Below are 17,898 nucleotides of genomic sequence, written 5' to 3' on the forward strand. Positions count from 1 at the left end.
ACTGTGCAGCCACAGCCACTCAGCCAAGACCAGCAGGAGCTGGCCAGGCTCCAACCCTTGCAGCGCAGCCTTAGGCCGGATAGTCCCCCTGCCTGCACTTTGTTGCCTTCCTGGCCTGTCTGCCTGCCTAGGCGCCTCGGTCTTCCTGTCTGTCTGCCTTGGCCTGCCTGTCTGAAACTGGTTTAGACTAACTGCGTGCTTGCCAGCTGCGTTGGCTTGCTGAGCTCGTATTCTGAGCTGGCTGGCTTGCTAGCAAGGCTGGTTCTGTTGCTGCAAGGCAGGGCAGGGCAGACCGGGCCAGGCAGACAGAGAGCCAGGCCTCGAGAGAGGCCTGGTTGAGCTGACTGAGCAAGGCTGGTATGGCTGCAATGGCGGACTGCAAGGGCTGATATGCTCTGGCTTGTCAGCCTGACTTTCTACACTGGCTGACTGGCGGAGCTGGCTGGCTGCGTTGGCTGACTGGGCGGGCTTGCTGGCTAGCTGGCTTGCTGGGCTCCCTGAGGGAAGCTTTGGGATGGATCTCTAGGGGCATCGGCTTGTGTTGAGCCTTCCAACGGCGTCTACCTTGATCTTCATCCTAAGAAAGACAGACAGAAAAAGAAAGACACACACAAAGTCAACTATGCAGTTTCCACATGAGGAAGGCAGGCAGGAAGGCAGGCAGGCACGCAGGCAGGCACAAGCTGCCTGCGTGCTTGCTTCGCCCTCCAGTTGCTGCTCCAGTTATTTGTTTTCCCTCAAACCCATCCTCAATGTGTTGGGTGAGGTTGAGCTCTGTCCAGCACAGGACGGGACGGAAACCAGCTTGGTCTTTAGTCAGCTTGGTGTCTATGAGTGGTATGAGGCGTTGGAGTAGCAGCCTCTCTTGTAGGTGATGCAGAGGAGGGAAATGGGTCGGTAGCTCTTTGAGGATGATGGGTCTTTGCCAGGTTTGGGGATTGCAACCACTTTGACCTTTCTCCAGACAGAAGGGATGGTTTTCTGTGCCATGCATGTGTTCAGCAACCCCACGAGCCAGGTCTTTGCGTTAGGTTCCAGGTGCTGTATAATTTTTGCCAGTATGTCATCAATCCCTGCTGCTTTTCCGGGTTTCGAGTTCTTCTAGGTCGAATGGTTTGGTTTGAGGGCTGGCTGATTGTGGTTGGTCTGATACCACTGTGCGATGGTATTCTCCTGTGGGTCGGCGGCAGTGTTGGTTACGACTGTTGGCCACCAGTTGTGATGCAACAGAGTTTGCTGTGACCGTTGTGAATTATGGGTGGCTCCCTGAGGTCCTTGATCGCCATTGGGTCCAACAGTGGTCATTGAAGCGTGCACACACACATGCACACATGCACCTACACACGCACAGGCGCACATGCGTATGCACACCTGGACCTTTAAATGAACAACAACACAAAAACTAAGGCACTGGTGTCGGACTTCTGGTTTACCGGAACGGGGTTCAACTCCCTGCAGTGCCCTGCTCAATGTGTTGTATTTCATTCATTGGTCCATGGTCTCAGGTCATTGAGCGGCGCGCTATAGTGCGCGATTCTTCATCATTGTTGAGGATTTTTTAAAGGTGAAAATCAAGGAAAAGCAAAAGGCTATAGTCCATGGTCACGGACCGCATACTGGTCAAGGTCATTTATACTGGTGAAGATCATTTACTAGTCTTATAAAGGTCATTTATACTGGTCAAGGTCATTTACTAGTCTCATGAAGGTCATGTATACTGGTCACAGTCATATACTGGTCACGGTCATTTCTACTGGTGAAGGTCATTTATACTGGTCAAGGTCATTTGTACTTGTCAAGGTCATTTATACTGGTCAAGGTCATTTACTAGTCTTATTGAAGGTAATTTATACTGCTCAAGGTCATTGATATTGGTCAAGGTCATTAAGTGGCACGCTATAGTGCACGATTCTTCATCATTGTTGAGGATTTGAAAAAAGGTTAAATCGCAGAAAAGCGAAAGGCTAAAGTCCATGGTCACGGAGGGCATACTATAGTATGTTGTTTTTCTTTTTTTGGTGGTGTGCGGGCTCCATCCAATAACTACACCAGTTGTGATGCAATAGAGTTTGCTGTGACTGTTGTGAATTATGGGTGGTGTGGTCTTTGCCAAGACGGTGGATTGTGGCCCATGCCTTCCTGCTGTTATTAGTGTGGTTGCCCGAATGGGCAACCAGACTCTAGTAATTGTAACACTTTATTATTATTATTTCACGGGAGTAGTCTTTTTATTGTCGCTTTATACCTCCCACACTGTACGCTGTACGCACTTGAGCCATATGTCAAATTGACCGGAAAAATCGGGAATCGTGTGCTTGTATTTTGTTAAGAGAAATGTTGTATAGTTTAATTGATATGAATTTATTAGTGAATTAAATTTCCCCATTGACATGAATGGGAAAAGGCAAAAAAATCACATTCAAGTATTTTTTCCTCTGAGACTGTAATCACTATAGTTACAAAACTTTTAGGGATATTTCATAATTATCACTCAAATTAATTAAAATTATAATTTTATAGGTCGGCCTCATGGTGGCGCTATAACAGCCCACTTTACCTTTTGGCTTATAACTCTTGAACCGTAGGTCGTAAAATCAAAATTATTTTTTCCCTGGATTTCTTGGGTCATGACGCATCTCCCCATATAGGCCACGCCCATTTCCGCCATGATAGATTTTCCGCCATTTTGAATTTTGTCCAAAACAAACTTTTTGCTTTTCCTCCTACATATTTTGTCCAAATCTCACAGAAATCGGCACACATGATCTCTGGACATATCCGATTAAAACACCAAATGCAGAATTTTGGTAGTGCGTATCGTTCGGCCGTAATCGTCTTCCGAAGTTAGTAGGAGGGGCCTATATCACAAAAATGCCATAAATCACGAACGGAATGTCCAATCCATCCCACATTTTTAATCACATGTCCGGGGTGGTTCAATCAACCAAGTTCTAAAAGCAATTCCATTTTCATCCATAGGGGGCGCCGCAAATGCGAGAAATGTAACCGTTTGTCGCAAAAACATGAATTTCGGGGGTTAAATCCCCTCTGAATTACTTACGCATGATCTAAGGCGTGACTTGAAATTGTAATTGGCTGGCAATATTAGTGGGAGGGGCATATGTAAGCCACTGCGGCAACCACACTCTGCAATTTTTTTAAATTGCGAATTTTCTAGTTTGCATATGTTGGGCAAATAATCGTTTGTTTAATGTTTGTTTCCAAAATGCTCTTGTCAAATAATTGTAAATGTAATTTGTAATAGAGTACAATGTTTGCCTCTGAGATGCAGGGACTAGAACCAGATGAAAAAGATTTAGGCCTGGGACTGACAAGAGTTCAAGTGTGCTCTCTCACTGAGCTGTCACTTTGAAGCCACCTAGTGGACAACATGAGAACCTGCATGACTTGCTGGGTCTGAAAATGGAAACAATGCAATACAAGTTCATAGGTTCCCATAGCTCATAGGTTCCCATATACTGTATACCGGTATCCAAATATAAATTATATTCAGCATTGGGGAAAGAAATGAGACAGTCCTGTTCTAAAACACCAGTCTATTTAAAGCATGCAGAGCCCCCGTCAATAGAAACAAGCATAATAGTACTTTCTGGTTTTTATTTTATTTTATCCTGTTATAGCAGACCTTATATTGAATTGTACTTTCCTGTTCTTATTATACAAACTAATATTATCAATGAATATACATAAATAACTTAGCAAAATAGCAGGTATGATTTGCTAAAAACAAACAAAAACAATGCATTAAGACACCATTGGCCATTAATAAAGAATGGATTGATCCTTTTGTTTTTCATGAACACAATACAATCTTGAGCAGCAGGTGCAGCCTATAGCAGCTGCCTGCATGCCTGGACTTTTTCCTGCTTCAAGTCAGAGCCAAGAGAGAGACTACTTGCAGCTTTCGTTTGCAGACAGACAGATGATCAGATCTCATAATGTATACTGATGAAATGTTTCACACTAATAGCCAACCCATCACATGCAGCGCCTTTAGCAAATCTCCAGCAGCAGCACTGCCTCTGACTGACTGTCTGTCGAGTGACTGGTAGGCAGCGCAGCAGTGGAGGCGACCAGCAACGCGTCCGTCCGTCCGTGTGCGTCTCTGTGTGTGTGTGTGTGTGTGTGTTCACAACTAGCAGCTGTCATGTGAAACAGCTGGAGTGCACGGAGAAGAAGAAGCAAAGAGGATAAACAAACAACCGTGCGACAACCGTACGTGTTTCTCTACAGCCAGGTAAATGTACGCAGAGCTTAAAGAGACTAGTAGTGACATGCAACATGTACAGAGCTGCGTATATAGTGGTGATTTAGCCGTTAGCTCCAATGGGGCTGTTATTATAGAGGTCTAATTGTCGTCACTTTACTTGCTCTTTAACTGTGCTACATTAGCTAGCACGCAAGCTAGCTTTAAGCAGCTCAATTCATACACCAAGTTGGCACGGGCTCGTGCACGTACGTCGCTCGCGCGGCGTAACGTTGTTATTTATAATGCTCTTTCGTGTTCAACTTTAACGCGACTCGACTCTGTCAAAACAACTAAGAATAAAGAGACCCCGAATTGATTTCAACAGAGCCCAGTCAAAGCTCAGGCTAATAGTTGCACGGGAGGAGGTGTTGCGCCGAATGTTGTGTCCCGTCAGAATATGTTTCGCCCCGTCCCTTTAGGATTTCACGCGAGGAATTACAAAGACATGTATATTGTTTAAAATATCCCAATAGGTCAAAACTACTTCTTAAAAAACGGCGCATATTTAGTTTTATTGTCAAAAATGCTCTCTTGTGGGAACATTGTGGGGAAACATATTCGAACGGGGATACAGAGTGCGGCACAACAACATGGCCTATAGCATCTGAAGCAAGCAACCTTGCAAGAAGAAGAAGGGGCATTTAAATCCCCCAGTCAGTCTCCAGCATTTAACTGTTGGCGGCTAGCTGTGGTGCTGCTAGCAGCTATAGCTAACTAGCTAGGTAGGTTTTGTCTCTTGCGTTATAACTTGGTAATAATAACGGCTGTAATCTACTCCCACTAAGTGAAGTCGTGTCAACTCTTTCTCTCTGTACGTTCAAATTGACTATAGGCTAAAATGGAGACAAGTTACCCAGACAGACAGACAGACAGGCAGGCAGCTGATCAGAGACCAGCCATTGCTTAGCATCACAACAAAACGTAGGCTAACAGGCTAGGCAGACAACAAAGCTAAGCGTCTGTTGTGTTTGTTCACACGTTTACTCTGGAATTTAAAAAGCTGCAATGGGCCATGCATTGAACCTTTATTGTTATGTATCGGCAATAATGAACTTTATATTAATAAAACAATAATAATCGTATAAAGAGTCTGTATACGATTATATTTTGTTGACGAAGACTAAGGTTGAATAAGGCAATTGTAATATTCTGCAGGCATCATAAAATGTATTCTTATTTTTTGCTGCTTTCATCCTTGCTATGATGACCTGTTACATAATCGAATCATGCCATTAAATATGGTGATTATTGTCAGCTATTCCACCATGAAATCACAATAACACCACTGCGGGTGATATAAGGTCCTTTGTCCCAAAGCAAGTACATTCTGTCTTTGAGTTGGGAGTGGGATGGGGGATCAAGACATGGGACCAAAATCCACAGAGGGTGTGTGTCTCATGCTGTCTCCATCATTATCAAATCGACATTTGATGAATGTTGACTTCCATCTAGTGGTGAAACTGTGAATAACACACAGGGAAATCTCGGGTACATAATTATTCATTTAGTCTTACATTGCAGTTTTCACAGCAAGTGTTAAGGGTGTAATTAATTACGAATATATATATATTTCATAAAAAAATATTTGCAAAGTAATCATTGAAATTGAGTCTAGAGTACAGGCTAGTCACTACTAGAGCCAGGGTGTCGGGGTCGGCAAGTAGGCCTAAACCAGTTGATCAGTGGTTCCTAAACCTTTTAGCCTGCGACCCAATATATATATTTTTTATGTCTGCTCAGGACCCAAACTAAGTGAAAATAGCAGCTCTACAAGCTCACAACGCGTAACTTCATGCAGCGTTGTGACCTAGTAAATCGGCTATTTTCACTACCGCTTAAATATTTGTTTTGCAATTTATGATGTAATGTCTTTGATGTTTCTTTTATTTCTTCATGACAATTACTGAGATTTTTTTTTTTTTACATTGTTTTTAATTCATGAAAAATGTTGCTTCTTTGGGAATGTTTTTTGAAAATGTTTTGAAATAATAATTAAAAACAAAATGCAGGAAACAAAAAAAATAAAGGGACCCATACAAATGTGTCCGTGACCCACACATGGGTCCCAACCCAGTGTTTGGGAGCCAGTGCAATAGATGGTGGGCCAGAACACAATCAAGGACAAATCTAGGACCTGGAACATGCAACAAACCACCTAGTATATACGATAATAACTGCTATAAAAGTTAATGAATGAAGACGTGTGTCTCATAATAACTGCTGATAGAAATGTGTATGTGTGTTTAATCAAATGCTACTGGTGCATACAGAAATGCTTGTGTGTATTCATATTGTGCAGGCCACATCTTTGAATGTGGCACTTGTAGGATATTTAGTTACAATAAAAAAAGTAAGGAGATATTCTGGAGATAGTCATACTCCTTTCATCTCAAGGTCTCTTCGAATAGGCTGAAGTTTTGTTTTGTTTTTTAAATGTGAGAGTCAATATGTTTGGCATTCAAAAGTCTAAAGTGGAAAGTGAATTTATGACTTGGAGATCAAACTATGCATTCATCCTACCCAGTTCCATCAACACAAAGCCATTGCTGTCCATATCCGACATAAGGGACTGTCAGTCAGATATTGTAAATCATTTACTAAATTATTAGCAGAGACAGACATCGCTGGTGGGTCAGTGCTGGCCCACGGGCCACCTGTTGCCTACCACTGCTCTAGACTCAGTGTTTGTACAGTAACAGGGGTCTCTCCTTCTCTCCAGCTCTTTAACAAACAGGTAATACGTTTTCAGTAGGTGGGGATACTAATGTATTCCAATTGGGAGAGAGAACTGATGGAACATCTATTTTATTTAAAAAATTGTAAAAACAAATATTAGTCTTTTTTTTTAATACATTTTTATCCCACGATTTTGCAACCCAGTTTTTTCACCCAGTGCCAATTATCTAATGTAATCCTGGGCGCTACACTTCCTCTGCCAACCTGGGGGGGCAGCGGACTGACCTCATGCCTCCTTCCATACATGAGGAGTCCAAGCTGCTTCTTTTCACCTGACGGGGAAATTTCCCTGACCGGTCGTAGCGCGTGGAAGGAACACGTTATTCCGACCAGTTCCTTCCCCTCCATCAGGTGCCCCGGCTGGCCAGGGGGAGGTAGTTTAGAGACCAGGATTACTGCATGTTTTTGTGAGGGTACCTACCCTATAATACCAATAATATTAGTCTTCTAAAATTATATTTTCTGTTTACAGGCTTACAGGCTTTATCTTGTAATCTGGCAGGATGGCGGGAGCAGAGGTGTATTCCCCTGCAAACCCCACCTGCAAGATTATGACCTTTAGGCCGACCATGGAGGAATTCCGGGACTTCAACCAGTATCTGGTTTATATGGAGTCTCAAGGGGCACACCGGGCAGGTCTGGCCAAGGTGGGTGTAGGCATAATGTGTCACTTGCTGTGTGCGTTATAATCTAGTTTATAATGACAGAAACACTATGATTCAATTGGAATATACAATGCCCTTTGTGCATAAGGCCGACAATAGCTCTATGCACACAGTAACTCTTCCTACTTCTGGGCCTCTTCCCTACTTCCTTCAGTGTTACCGATGCTGCTGCTACTGTGTATGTTGGCTCACTGGATATACACTCTGCTATACTAGTGGGTCTCAAAGTGTCCTTGAGTGTGTCCCAAATGGTGTAACTCTGAGAGCGTACAAATGGAACCAAATGGTCTGGACCATTTGGCTCCACTTGTACGTTATGGGGGTCCTTGAATTAAAAAGTGTGAGAACAGTTATTCTGTGTGCATAAAGCCTATTGAATGTAGAATTACAGAAATAATTACATAATACAATTAAATAATTGCTCATAGTTGTTATAAAACTGGGCAGCCTCATTACACCCAACCAACACCATGAGTAAGGTTAAATTATTTATAGAGGTGTCCCTTCAGAAACAATCAGAAACACTGAGTACTAGTGCTGCAGCATTTTCTTTTCCATATTAAGAACCTCGTCTCATTAGCCTTTTATCTCCCTTTGTGTCATCCAGGTGATTCCTCCAAAGGGTTGGAAGCCACGTCGTTCCTACGACAACATCGATGAACTTGTGATCCCTGCTCCTATCCAACAAATGGTGGCTGGCCAATCAGGGCTCTTCACCCAATATAACATCCAGAAGAAACCTCTTACTGTGCAGGAGTTCAGACAACTGGCAAACAGTGACAAGTCAGTATATAATGGTGTAATTTGTATAATTTGTGCCATATGGAAAGGCAGCATCATTTTCTGTTTTAGCTCAACCTTAATTTTGTACATGAATAACATTAACAACTAGAAAAAGTGCCCTTCTGGGCACAGGTCTCCACCAGGTTATCCACAGATCCGTGCAGTTAGAGGTAAAAACACTTTTCGGCCAGTTATAGCGCCACCTTGAGGCTGAGTTGAAATTGTTCATGTGGCATTTTGTCCTCGGCCTAGTGGGAATGTGGGTGCACAATTTCACGGAAATCACGCGATGTGTTCATGATTTGCAGCATTTTGTTTGAAACTGAGCACTCCTGTGAACTTTGGAAGCCAATCTTAACCAATCAGGATGGAGTGTGGGAAATATGAAAGACCGGTTTGGTTGAATGGCTCTAGAGAGACTGTGTACCAATTTGCGTGATGTTTGGACAAAATCTGTAGGTGTGCTGTGCAAAAACCTGTTTTGCACAAAGCGGCCTCCTGGTGGCGCTATAACAGGCCGTTCTGGAAAGTTTGGGGCAGAGGTTCATGGTTGGCATCCAGGGAGTGTGTGTGCAAAATTTGGCATCGACCGGGTTAACGGTGGCTGAGATTAGCTGGTCACGGACGGACGAACACACGGACACACGGACACACGGACGGACGGACGGAGTGCAAAACATACTCTCCCCATGCCTTCGGCTGGTGGAGACAATTAATGTTTTTTGGTTCTTGAGGGACCTCAGAAATAAGCATTCTCTAATTGGCAGTATAATTGTACAGTATATCTGTATAACATATTAAAGTGATTATAATGAATGCACTCCCAGAAGCATTTGATGTTATATAAAAGCTCCCTTCTACCAATAGCTTGTAGAGCAGCTTGTGGTTTTCAAATCCCTTTCACAATCCTAATAATTTCCATAATTAATCTTAACCTTGCGCATAGTAAAATGGATCGCCCAAGCCTTCTCAACGATCACAAACGTGCACAGCAGAACAATTGCTTTACCATGCTATACCTTGTAAATTAATTTCTGCATCCAATGTTTATCTGCCAGCCAATGAAGACGGGCCAGAATCAGTAAGAAGGGACTTGCATCTCGTTCTGGTTAACCCATTTAGACCTGATGCCGATTTTAAAATAATAGCTTCTAAACAGTTTTCTGAAAAACCCATGTTTCTATGTCAGTGGTTCTCAACCTTTCCACACGGACCCCCATCTGAAAATATGTTGTTCCAGGGACCCCCCCCCCCCCCAGAAGCAAAGATTTTAGTTAAAAACAAAGATTTGCACCACATTTTCACAATTTTTGCCAAAGGACAAATTTGCAAAACAAAACTGTTTTAGTGTTCGTCCCAGCGGTGCATGGTGGAGCATGTCGACGCAAGTCGACCAAATTGATTCAGTTGGTTCAACTGTTGCGTGCAACTACATGCATCTATCTACATGCGTCTACTCGTACCCATTGGTGCGGTTTGGGATTTAGGCAGAGCTGGGCCAGTGTGCAAACAGGATGAGGTCAGATTTAATCATTGCAGTTTGTGAAACTTAATTACTGTACCTACCTACAGAAATCCAGAATGTATACACCATTTTACAGGTAGGATTCAAACCAGACATGGACATCCCCTCATGTGTAAGGATTTGCTGGGGGACTTAAAAAGCAGTAGTAATACATTTTTAGACAATTTACTAGGAACTACTTGGCACATACACATACATTTATTTTCTGTTCTATGTTGACGGCTTGTTTTCATAAAATGCCATCATGGAGTTGAGATATCGATAGCTGTTGCGCAAAAACATTTCAAAATGTTTCGAAAATGTAAGTAAGTAAAATTTATTTGTAGAGCACCTTTCACAGATATTGCAGTGACAAAGTGCTTCACAAGCAATAAAATAATCAAAAATGGAATAAAACAATTGCCAAATGGCAAATAGACCATAACGAGTCAAAGAAAATCAAACAAACTCAGAATAAGGGAGATGTCCCAACACAGCAGTGTAATCACAAAGGAGCTATGTGAAAGCCTGTTTGAACAGGTGAGTCTTTAACCGTCTTTTGAAGATGTCCGCAGAGGCCACAGTTCTGAGGTCTAGGGGTAGAGTAAGTACTCCATTGCCTAGGGGCAAAGCTTTCAAAGGCCCAATCACCTTTTGGTCTTAAGTCTCGTGGGAGGCACAATCAGCAGGCCCTGGGATGAGGAGCTCAGAGACCTAGTGGGAACGCAAGGCTGGAGCAGGTCACATATGGGGATGCCTGACCATGGAGGGCTCTGTATGTGATTACAAGAACCTCGAAATGGATTCTGACAATAACTGCGACCACTGGCAGTGTTAGGAGGCCAGAATAGGGGTTGTGTGACAGGATCTCCTGGAACTGGTTAGTAGCCTGGCAGCCGCATTACAGATACAGACTAGTTGTAGGCCGTGCATAGATGCGTAGAGAGACAAGATAAAAGGGAGTTACAATAGTCCAAGCGTAAAGACACAAACGCATGAATTATCATTTGTGGCTCAGGGTGAGAGATGACAGATCTTAATTTAGAGATGTTTTGAAGTGATCAAAATGGGTGCGGGACAGAGAGATAATATGCTTGTCTAAAAGCATGGCCTGACTGAGTATGATGCCAAGACTTCTAAGATTTGAACATGCATTAAGACATTTTGCAACATTTTTTGGCAATCTTATCGGGAGCAATAAGTAAAACGTTGAGTTGTACAAAGTTGCTGGCCATCCAATCCTTAATGGCAGGCAATCAATCATGCAGTTCAACAATTACACTGATGCGATGTGGCTTAAAGGAACAATATAATAGGATGTAATCTGCATAGCGAGCCCTGTGGAACACCACATGTTAGGTTAGGGTGTATGGATCAACAGCAGCAGAAAAGCTTCTGTCTGATGAAGTATGAGGAGAACCAATCTAGTCCTAGGGAACTCCCAGAGACACCCTACCCACCCTCCTATCTATTAAGATGGCGTGGTCCACCATGTCAAAGATCTGGTGGCTAAGATCCAGCAGCACCAGGATCGAGCAGTCACCCGCATCGAATGACATTATGATGTCATTAGACTACTCTGAGAAGGGCTGTCTCTGGAATGCTTCTGACGGATGTCTGACTGAAATTTGTCCATAAATGTCATGTTTGTTTATAGCATCAGCGAGCTGAAGTTCAACAAGGGGTTCTGATGGATCTAAGTTTGGCTTTTTGATGAGCGGGTGAACAATTGCCTGTTTAAAATAAAAGGGGACACAACCAGATTTCAGCGAGCTATTAATAATGGAAAGGAAACTAAGTAGAGAAGGGCCTACTGAGTTAAAAACATCTTTTAGCATGGATGTGGGCAGGATGTCGAATGGTGTGTTGGACAGGAGGATAATTTCATCACTCTCACAAGGTCAGTCAGTTCTTGCAGAGAAACTGGGGAGAAACGTCTCAAAGTTGCCTGCCGGCCATGACAGTTGGGGTCTGACTTTATCAACCTTGTCTACAAAAAATGGAAATAAAATCACTGCTGTCATTATTTGAAAGGACTGGAACTGGGGGAGGGGCAGGGCTGTGATGTGACGCTTTAGGAGCGTTATGAGCTTGCAGATCTACCACTTTCACTACTTTTACACAACACTGGTATATGGCAAAAGCATAAAATAGGGCATTGATTTATGAAAGCTGCAGTGGAGCTTGTAGATCGGCGATATTTATCACGATGTTTATCTGTGGAACCGAGTCAAACTAAATTTAATGCCTCAACTTCTACAATTCCATGAGGGGTCCCCAGGGTGAGGGGTCCCCAGTTCAAATGTGTGTTTTTTGGGGGGTTGCGGCCTGAAAACGTTGAGAACAACCACTGCAGGTTACCTACAGGTTGATCTGTCAATACAGTTATTTGAAGTAAACAGTGGGAGATTGGGGCTCAAATATAAATAGGCATTTCTTTCTCATTCACAGTTACTCTACACCTCGCTACCTGAACTATGACGACCTTGAGAGGAAGTACTGGAAAAACGTCACGTTTGTTCCACCCATATATGGAGCTGATGTCAGTGGAAGCCTCTATGATGAGGTAAATGTCCTCTTACTCTTCGCTACATTCTCTCTGTTTGACTTGTTTTCTTTCACTGTTTAATTTCTATCAGTGTTATGTGTTCCGTCATTTTCAGTCAGTTCCCACTCATTCCTCTTCATATCTGTCATAAATATTCCCTCCACATTCATGTGCTACTTTCTGTCGACTCTCCAGTCTAAAAATCTGAAACCGATGTTTCATACTCTATTGCTCAGACTCACGGGAATAACTCACAAACTGGCTTATTGTACTTAGTTACTTTACTGCTCAGTAACAGCAGGTCTCAGCCAGTGTGAGGGTCAGGAGGGAGGACGTGGGCCTCGTGCATTTTCATGAGCGTGTTTATTTTATTAAAATATTTGTCAGATGTTTTAGAAAATAGCAGATCTACAGCTGGAGCTGCATGTGTGGAACTCCATATTTGGATGAACCTGGCGTCATATTTGATGAGGTGAGATGCCATGCAGCTTGGCGGCTTAAAAGCCGATTCCACATGGTGTGAGGAGCAGTAGTTTGAGAGAGACGAACCAAGCCCAACCGTAGAGATGGAGAACCTGTGTGATTTTGAGCTGAGGAGAATTCGATAATGCGCTGTAGATGTAACCCTGGACCCTGATACAGCACATCCATACCTCATCCTGTCCCAGGATGGAAAGCAAGTGAGTTATGGAAACGTAATGAAGAATCTGCCAAACAACAAAGAGAGATTCTTTCCATGTATCAGTGTCTTAGGAAAACAAAGCGTCTCCTCAGGGAGGTTTTACTTTGAGGTTCAGGTTGGAAGGAAGACTGCGTGGACAACAGGAGTGGCCAGAGAGTCCATCAACAGGAAGGGATCAATCTATCCGAGTCCCAACGATGGTTACTGGACTATACAGTTGAGGAATGGAAATATGTACAGGGCTCTTGCTGACCATAGAGTCCCCATCCCTGTACGAGAGGAGTTCCAGAAAGTGGGAGTGTTTATGGATTATGAGGAGGGTCTGGTCTCCTTTTATGATGTAGAGGCCAGAGTTCATCTCTACTCTTTCACTGGCTGCACCTTCACTGAGAAACTATATCCATACTTCTGTCCATGTTTGAACCATAATGGTTTGATAATCTCTCCTGTCGATCACTCTGATATAAGGGCTGATCTGCATTTTCCAGAGAATGTGTGAATTACACAAGGACGAAGCACAACAGCCTACCATGCATGTTGGGAACGATGCAAGTCATTCCATTTATTTTTACTACTAGACCTGTGCCCGTTGGCCACCGGCCTACTTGAGAACGATGCATGTTGGGAACCTAGTATATGCAATACCCGTTGTCATAGCACCCGTTTTAACCGTCTGTGTCCCATATGGAGATCTCTGTATCAGTCTGTCTGACGTGTCTGCCTGTTTCTGAAGAGTGCAAACTGACTGAGTAGAACAAGTACTAATGGTCAAGTTCAAAAAGTTTTGAGGGTTAAAGTAGCTATAAGCAATAATATGCCTTTTTTGGGGTTTTTTCAGACAACCAGCAATGAGTAAAACGCTCCCAAAAATGTAGTCTCTGTGTCACATCTAGGGGCCACAATCTGTATTCAAAGGTGTTCCTAGAAGCTTTGTCATTGGTCGGAAAAAAAACCAACCTGATCGAAATGACTAACCAATCAGGAAGTAGACAGGCAAATCGACCAATGACAAAGCTTCTAGGAAAATCTCAGATTGTGGCCCCTAGATGTGTTGCAGAGACAAAAAAATTGTTTTCCCCTTTGCTGGCTGTCTGAATACCAAAAAATCACACCTGTGTGAAGTGAGGGGCACTCTTCATTGTACATCATCATGAATCATCTCATACTGGCCAATCAGAATGCCTGTTGCCTGTGATTGGTTAGCTAATATGCTCGTTTACGTATGACATACATTTTCCCTTCAGTGTCAATGGCGTTTAATGTTTTGATGTTTAATTTACGTCATATTTAGCAGAATTTTGACCTAATTTCTCCGTTCATTGTCAATGGCAAATCTTGAGACGTGTTGGTACAAGATTTAGCAGACATTTGACCTGAATTCCCCATTCATTGTCAATGGCACATCTGTCGGTCTGTCCACATAAAAACGACATTTTAACAAATACTGTACACTTTCTTTTTTAAATATCTTCCTCATTTATATAATAATAATACCTGAAAAAATCACTGCACTCCATCTTTAACATCTCTAACTCCTTCTCTCCTAGGATATAGAGGAGTGGAACATCGGCCACCTGAACTCCATCTTGGACGTTATCGAGGAGGACTGCGGCGTCTCCATCCAGGGGGTCAACACGCCATACCTGTACTTTGGCATGTGGAAGACGTCCTTCTCCTGGCACACGGAGGACATGGACCTCTACAGCATCAACTACCTGCACTTTGGAGAGCCAAAGTCCTGGTTAGTAGCGGGAAATCTTGGGGTTGGGTCAGTCAGTGGTGGGAGACCTCCCTCCGTGTGTTGCACTCCGGGAGGCGGTGACGGGAGGCGTGTTTTCTGGTTTGAGAATCGCTCTCATCACTTACAACAGAAACCAATAACCCATGAAGAATATAGTTGAAGAGGGAGCGATCACAGTAAAGCCATTCTTCCTCCGAACTGGGAGGAAAACTGCACCTGAAAGTTTGATGGAATGCATTTTCACTTGTTGTGAGTGTCGTGACCACTTTGGCATTGTGTATTATGATCGGTTGGGTTATTTTTAAGTCGGCCTGCGCGAGCATACTGGCTCTTATCAGTGCAACGTTGTCTGTTAAGGGGTCTATTCTATTGGACAATGTATTGAATCCAAGGCACATCCTATATTTAACCAATTTAGGCCTGACGTAATTTAAAAAAAAGTATTCTAAATCATGACAGTTTTCTGAAATGCCTATGTGTGCCTCAGTGGTGCTCCATATTTCATGTCAAGGACCCCAAAAACTATATGTAATTGGTCGTCAACCCCATCTGAAAATATGTTATTCCAGGGACCCCAGAATGGGTTAAATTGGCTTGCCCAAACCTCTAGTACAACATACAGGTATATGTGCCTTATGTATGGGTTCATGTGGAGGGAGGTTGTTCTCAAGGAGGATGTAATGTGGAGAGCGCTTTTCATGCACGAGCCTAGACTTCATTGGGCTGCTATGATTGAGGCTTTTCCAATGCTCACACCTCAAGCTTTTGACTGTTTTTCTGCCCATTTCTTTAAAGCTACTTAAGGATTTGTGCAGGTTTTAGGGGATGGGTGGGTACTTTAATATATATATATCATCTGTCTGGCAAACTAAACTATTGTGGGTGTTAGGAAGAGCAAAAATATTTGCGACCTATGCATGTATAAGCTGGTGCTGAGTCTTTAAGACGTCAACCCTCTGCATGCCTTTAAGGCAACCGGTGCAATATTTTTATTGGTCTATAAATTTGTTAAGTATCCCAAAAAATGCAGGAAGGAACCGAAGTTCAATTTGGGAAAAGATATTGCACCGTCGCACACTCAGCCACTCTAAACTTCTTCAGGCAGGTTGCGGTGACTTGTAAACACTCCTTTTGAAAATAGTGAAATATTCTAGTACTGTATATAATTAAAGAAAGTAACAAAGTAACAATCCACTTGTTACTTAACTTGTATCCTTACAAAAAAATTAATTGTTTTGTTGAGCCAAAATCAGGAATTGCAACAGAAATGGGGAATGAAACTGGGTGAGGAGGAACAGCCATACTAAAGGGTGACGTTGCTGAAAATGTTGCAGATTGTGGGCAGTGCTGGTTTCATGGGGCCTGATTCACTATGGAAATTTACACCCAGCTGTAAATAAAGTGACTAAAGGAGGGTGTATTTTTCACTTCTAGTGATTTTGACTAGTTTACTAGTTAACTACCTATTATGTAAAAAAAATAAAAGGGGGGGGATTGTGACATAAACAAAAAGTATGTTTATTTATTTATTTTTTCCTGAGCTCAATTGCACCCAAAAAACCTGAACTTTTAACATTCAGTAGATGTTCTGTGGTCTGGGGTTTTTCTGGCTCAAACAAGTGCTCTGATTTTCCTGCTGTTTGTGATGTAAGAGCCAGCATATCCCATATGTGTCAATGGGATTTGCCAGCAGATGTCACAGTTTTCACTGTTTTGCCTGTTTTCATTGCAGCCTTTTGAGGCTTCCAAACCCCAGAGAAAACTACAGACCACAGAAAATCCACTGAATGCTACAAAGATCAGGTTTTTTGGGTGTAATTGAGGTCATAAAACCTAAAATGAAAATAAATTAAAATAAATGTCATGAAACCTTTAATAATATTTGTACATTTAAAAACTGTGTACATTGGTGACTATAATATAGTCTATATTCTAGCTGATCTTGAGGCCTTCAAAAACGGGAAAAAATAAATAAATCAACTACAACACCAACACCAACAAGGTCGACTAGTGGATTTACTAGTCGACTAGTTGAATAGTCGACTAGTTGCTTAAAGCCCTAATTCACGGAGGGCTGAGTATGTCCCTGATATGTGCGGATCACGGGTATGCTTCACTTATGGCTGGCAGCTGTCATAAAATCACGAGTGCGTTCTCGTTAAAGTTCATTTGCATTGTTCCATGCCCCATTTAACACCATAAAAAGGCAACCGGGAAGTGTTGACGTTTATCGTCTCACATTACTGACGTGCTCCAAAAAGAACAGATCTACCGTAATTTCCGGACTATAAGCCGCACCTGAATATAAGCCGCACCAGCCAAATTTAGGGAAAATCCCATATACAAGCCGCACCGGACTATAAGCCGCACCGGACTATAAGCCGCAGCTACGTTAGCTCAGAGCCTGAGATGGCTCTGCGTTAGCTGTAAAAATCCATAGATTAGCCGCACCGTTGTATAAGCCGCAGGGTTCAAATCATGGGTAAAAAGCCGCGGCTTATAGTCCGGAAATTACGGTACAAGCTAACAACGCATCGGGGTGCGCACCGCATAACAACTTGTAGATCAGCTTATTTTGGCAAGCGAGCCCCTATCACTCGATGGATCCACTGAAAGTTAATAAAGTAGGAATCTGTAGGATATAGCCTTCTCTCATGTATAATGAGAGAGAAGTTCATTTATTGAAGTTCAACCTCAAGACCAAAGGCTAATGCAACTTGGCAAGAATATTATAAGCCTTTTCCTTTGAACAAACCTTTGCAGAGGTAAAACGATATCCGATAATCTTTAACAGAGCTTTATTGAGGGGAAATCCGTCTTTTGGATTAATATCATATCACTGTCATATGTCAATAATAATCAACATTTATTCTATTCAATAGTGTGGTCGATTCAACATGTTGAACTTGTTGATTATCTTCATAAAGATAGTTTTGTTGATTATCTCTTTGATTAATTGAGCAGAACGT

The 17,898-nt window shown here is 42.6% G+C and overlaps 1 protein-coding gene across 7 annotated transcripts in view; it reads left to right on the forward strand.

Annotated features, from left to right (window-relative positions):
* The first annotated feature begins 4,040 nt into the window (after positions 1-4,040).
* kdm4c (lysine (K)-specific demethylase 4C) overlaps positions 4,041-17,898 on the forward strand; it is a 54,455-nt gene continuing 40,597 nt past the window's right edge. For 3 of the 7 annotated variants that reach the window (XM_083765273.1, XM_083765274.1, XM_083765278.1), the window contains exons 1-5: positions 4,043-4,258; positions 7,479-7,653; positions 8,279-8,454; positions 12,410-12,524; positions 14,736-14,929. In XM_083765273.1, coding sequence (XP_083621399.1) covers positions 7,510-7,653; positions 8,279-8,454; positions 12,410-12,524; positions 14,736-14,929 — 629 coding nt within the window. In that variant the 5' untranslated portion in view covers positions 4,043-4,258; positions 7,479-7,509. Of the gene's footprint in view, positions 4,259-7,478; positions 7,654-8,278; positions 8,455-12,409; positions 12,525-14,735; positions 14,930-17,898 lie in introns of all 7 variants that reach the window. The other 4 variants (XM_083765275.1, XM_083765272.1, XM_083765277.1 and 1 more) reach the window with 4 other exon arrangements.

Source organism: Protomyctophum parallelum (assembly GCF_964188405.1).
Source record: "Protomyctophum parallelum genome assembly, chromosome: 5".
In the NCBI taxonomy this organism is placed as follows: Eukaryota; Metazoa; Chordata; class Actinopteri; order Myctophiformes; family Myctophidae; genus Protomyctophum; species Protomyctophum parallelum.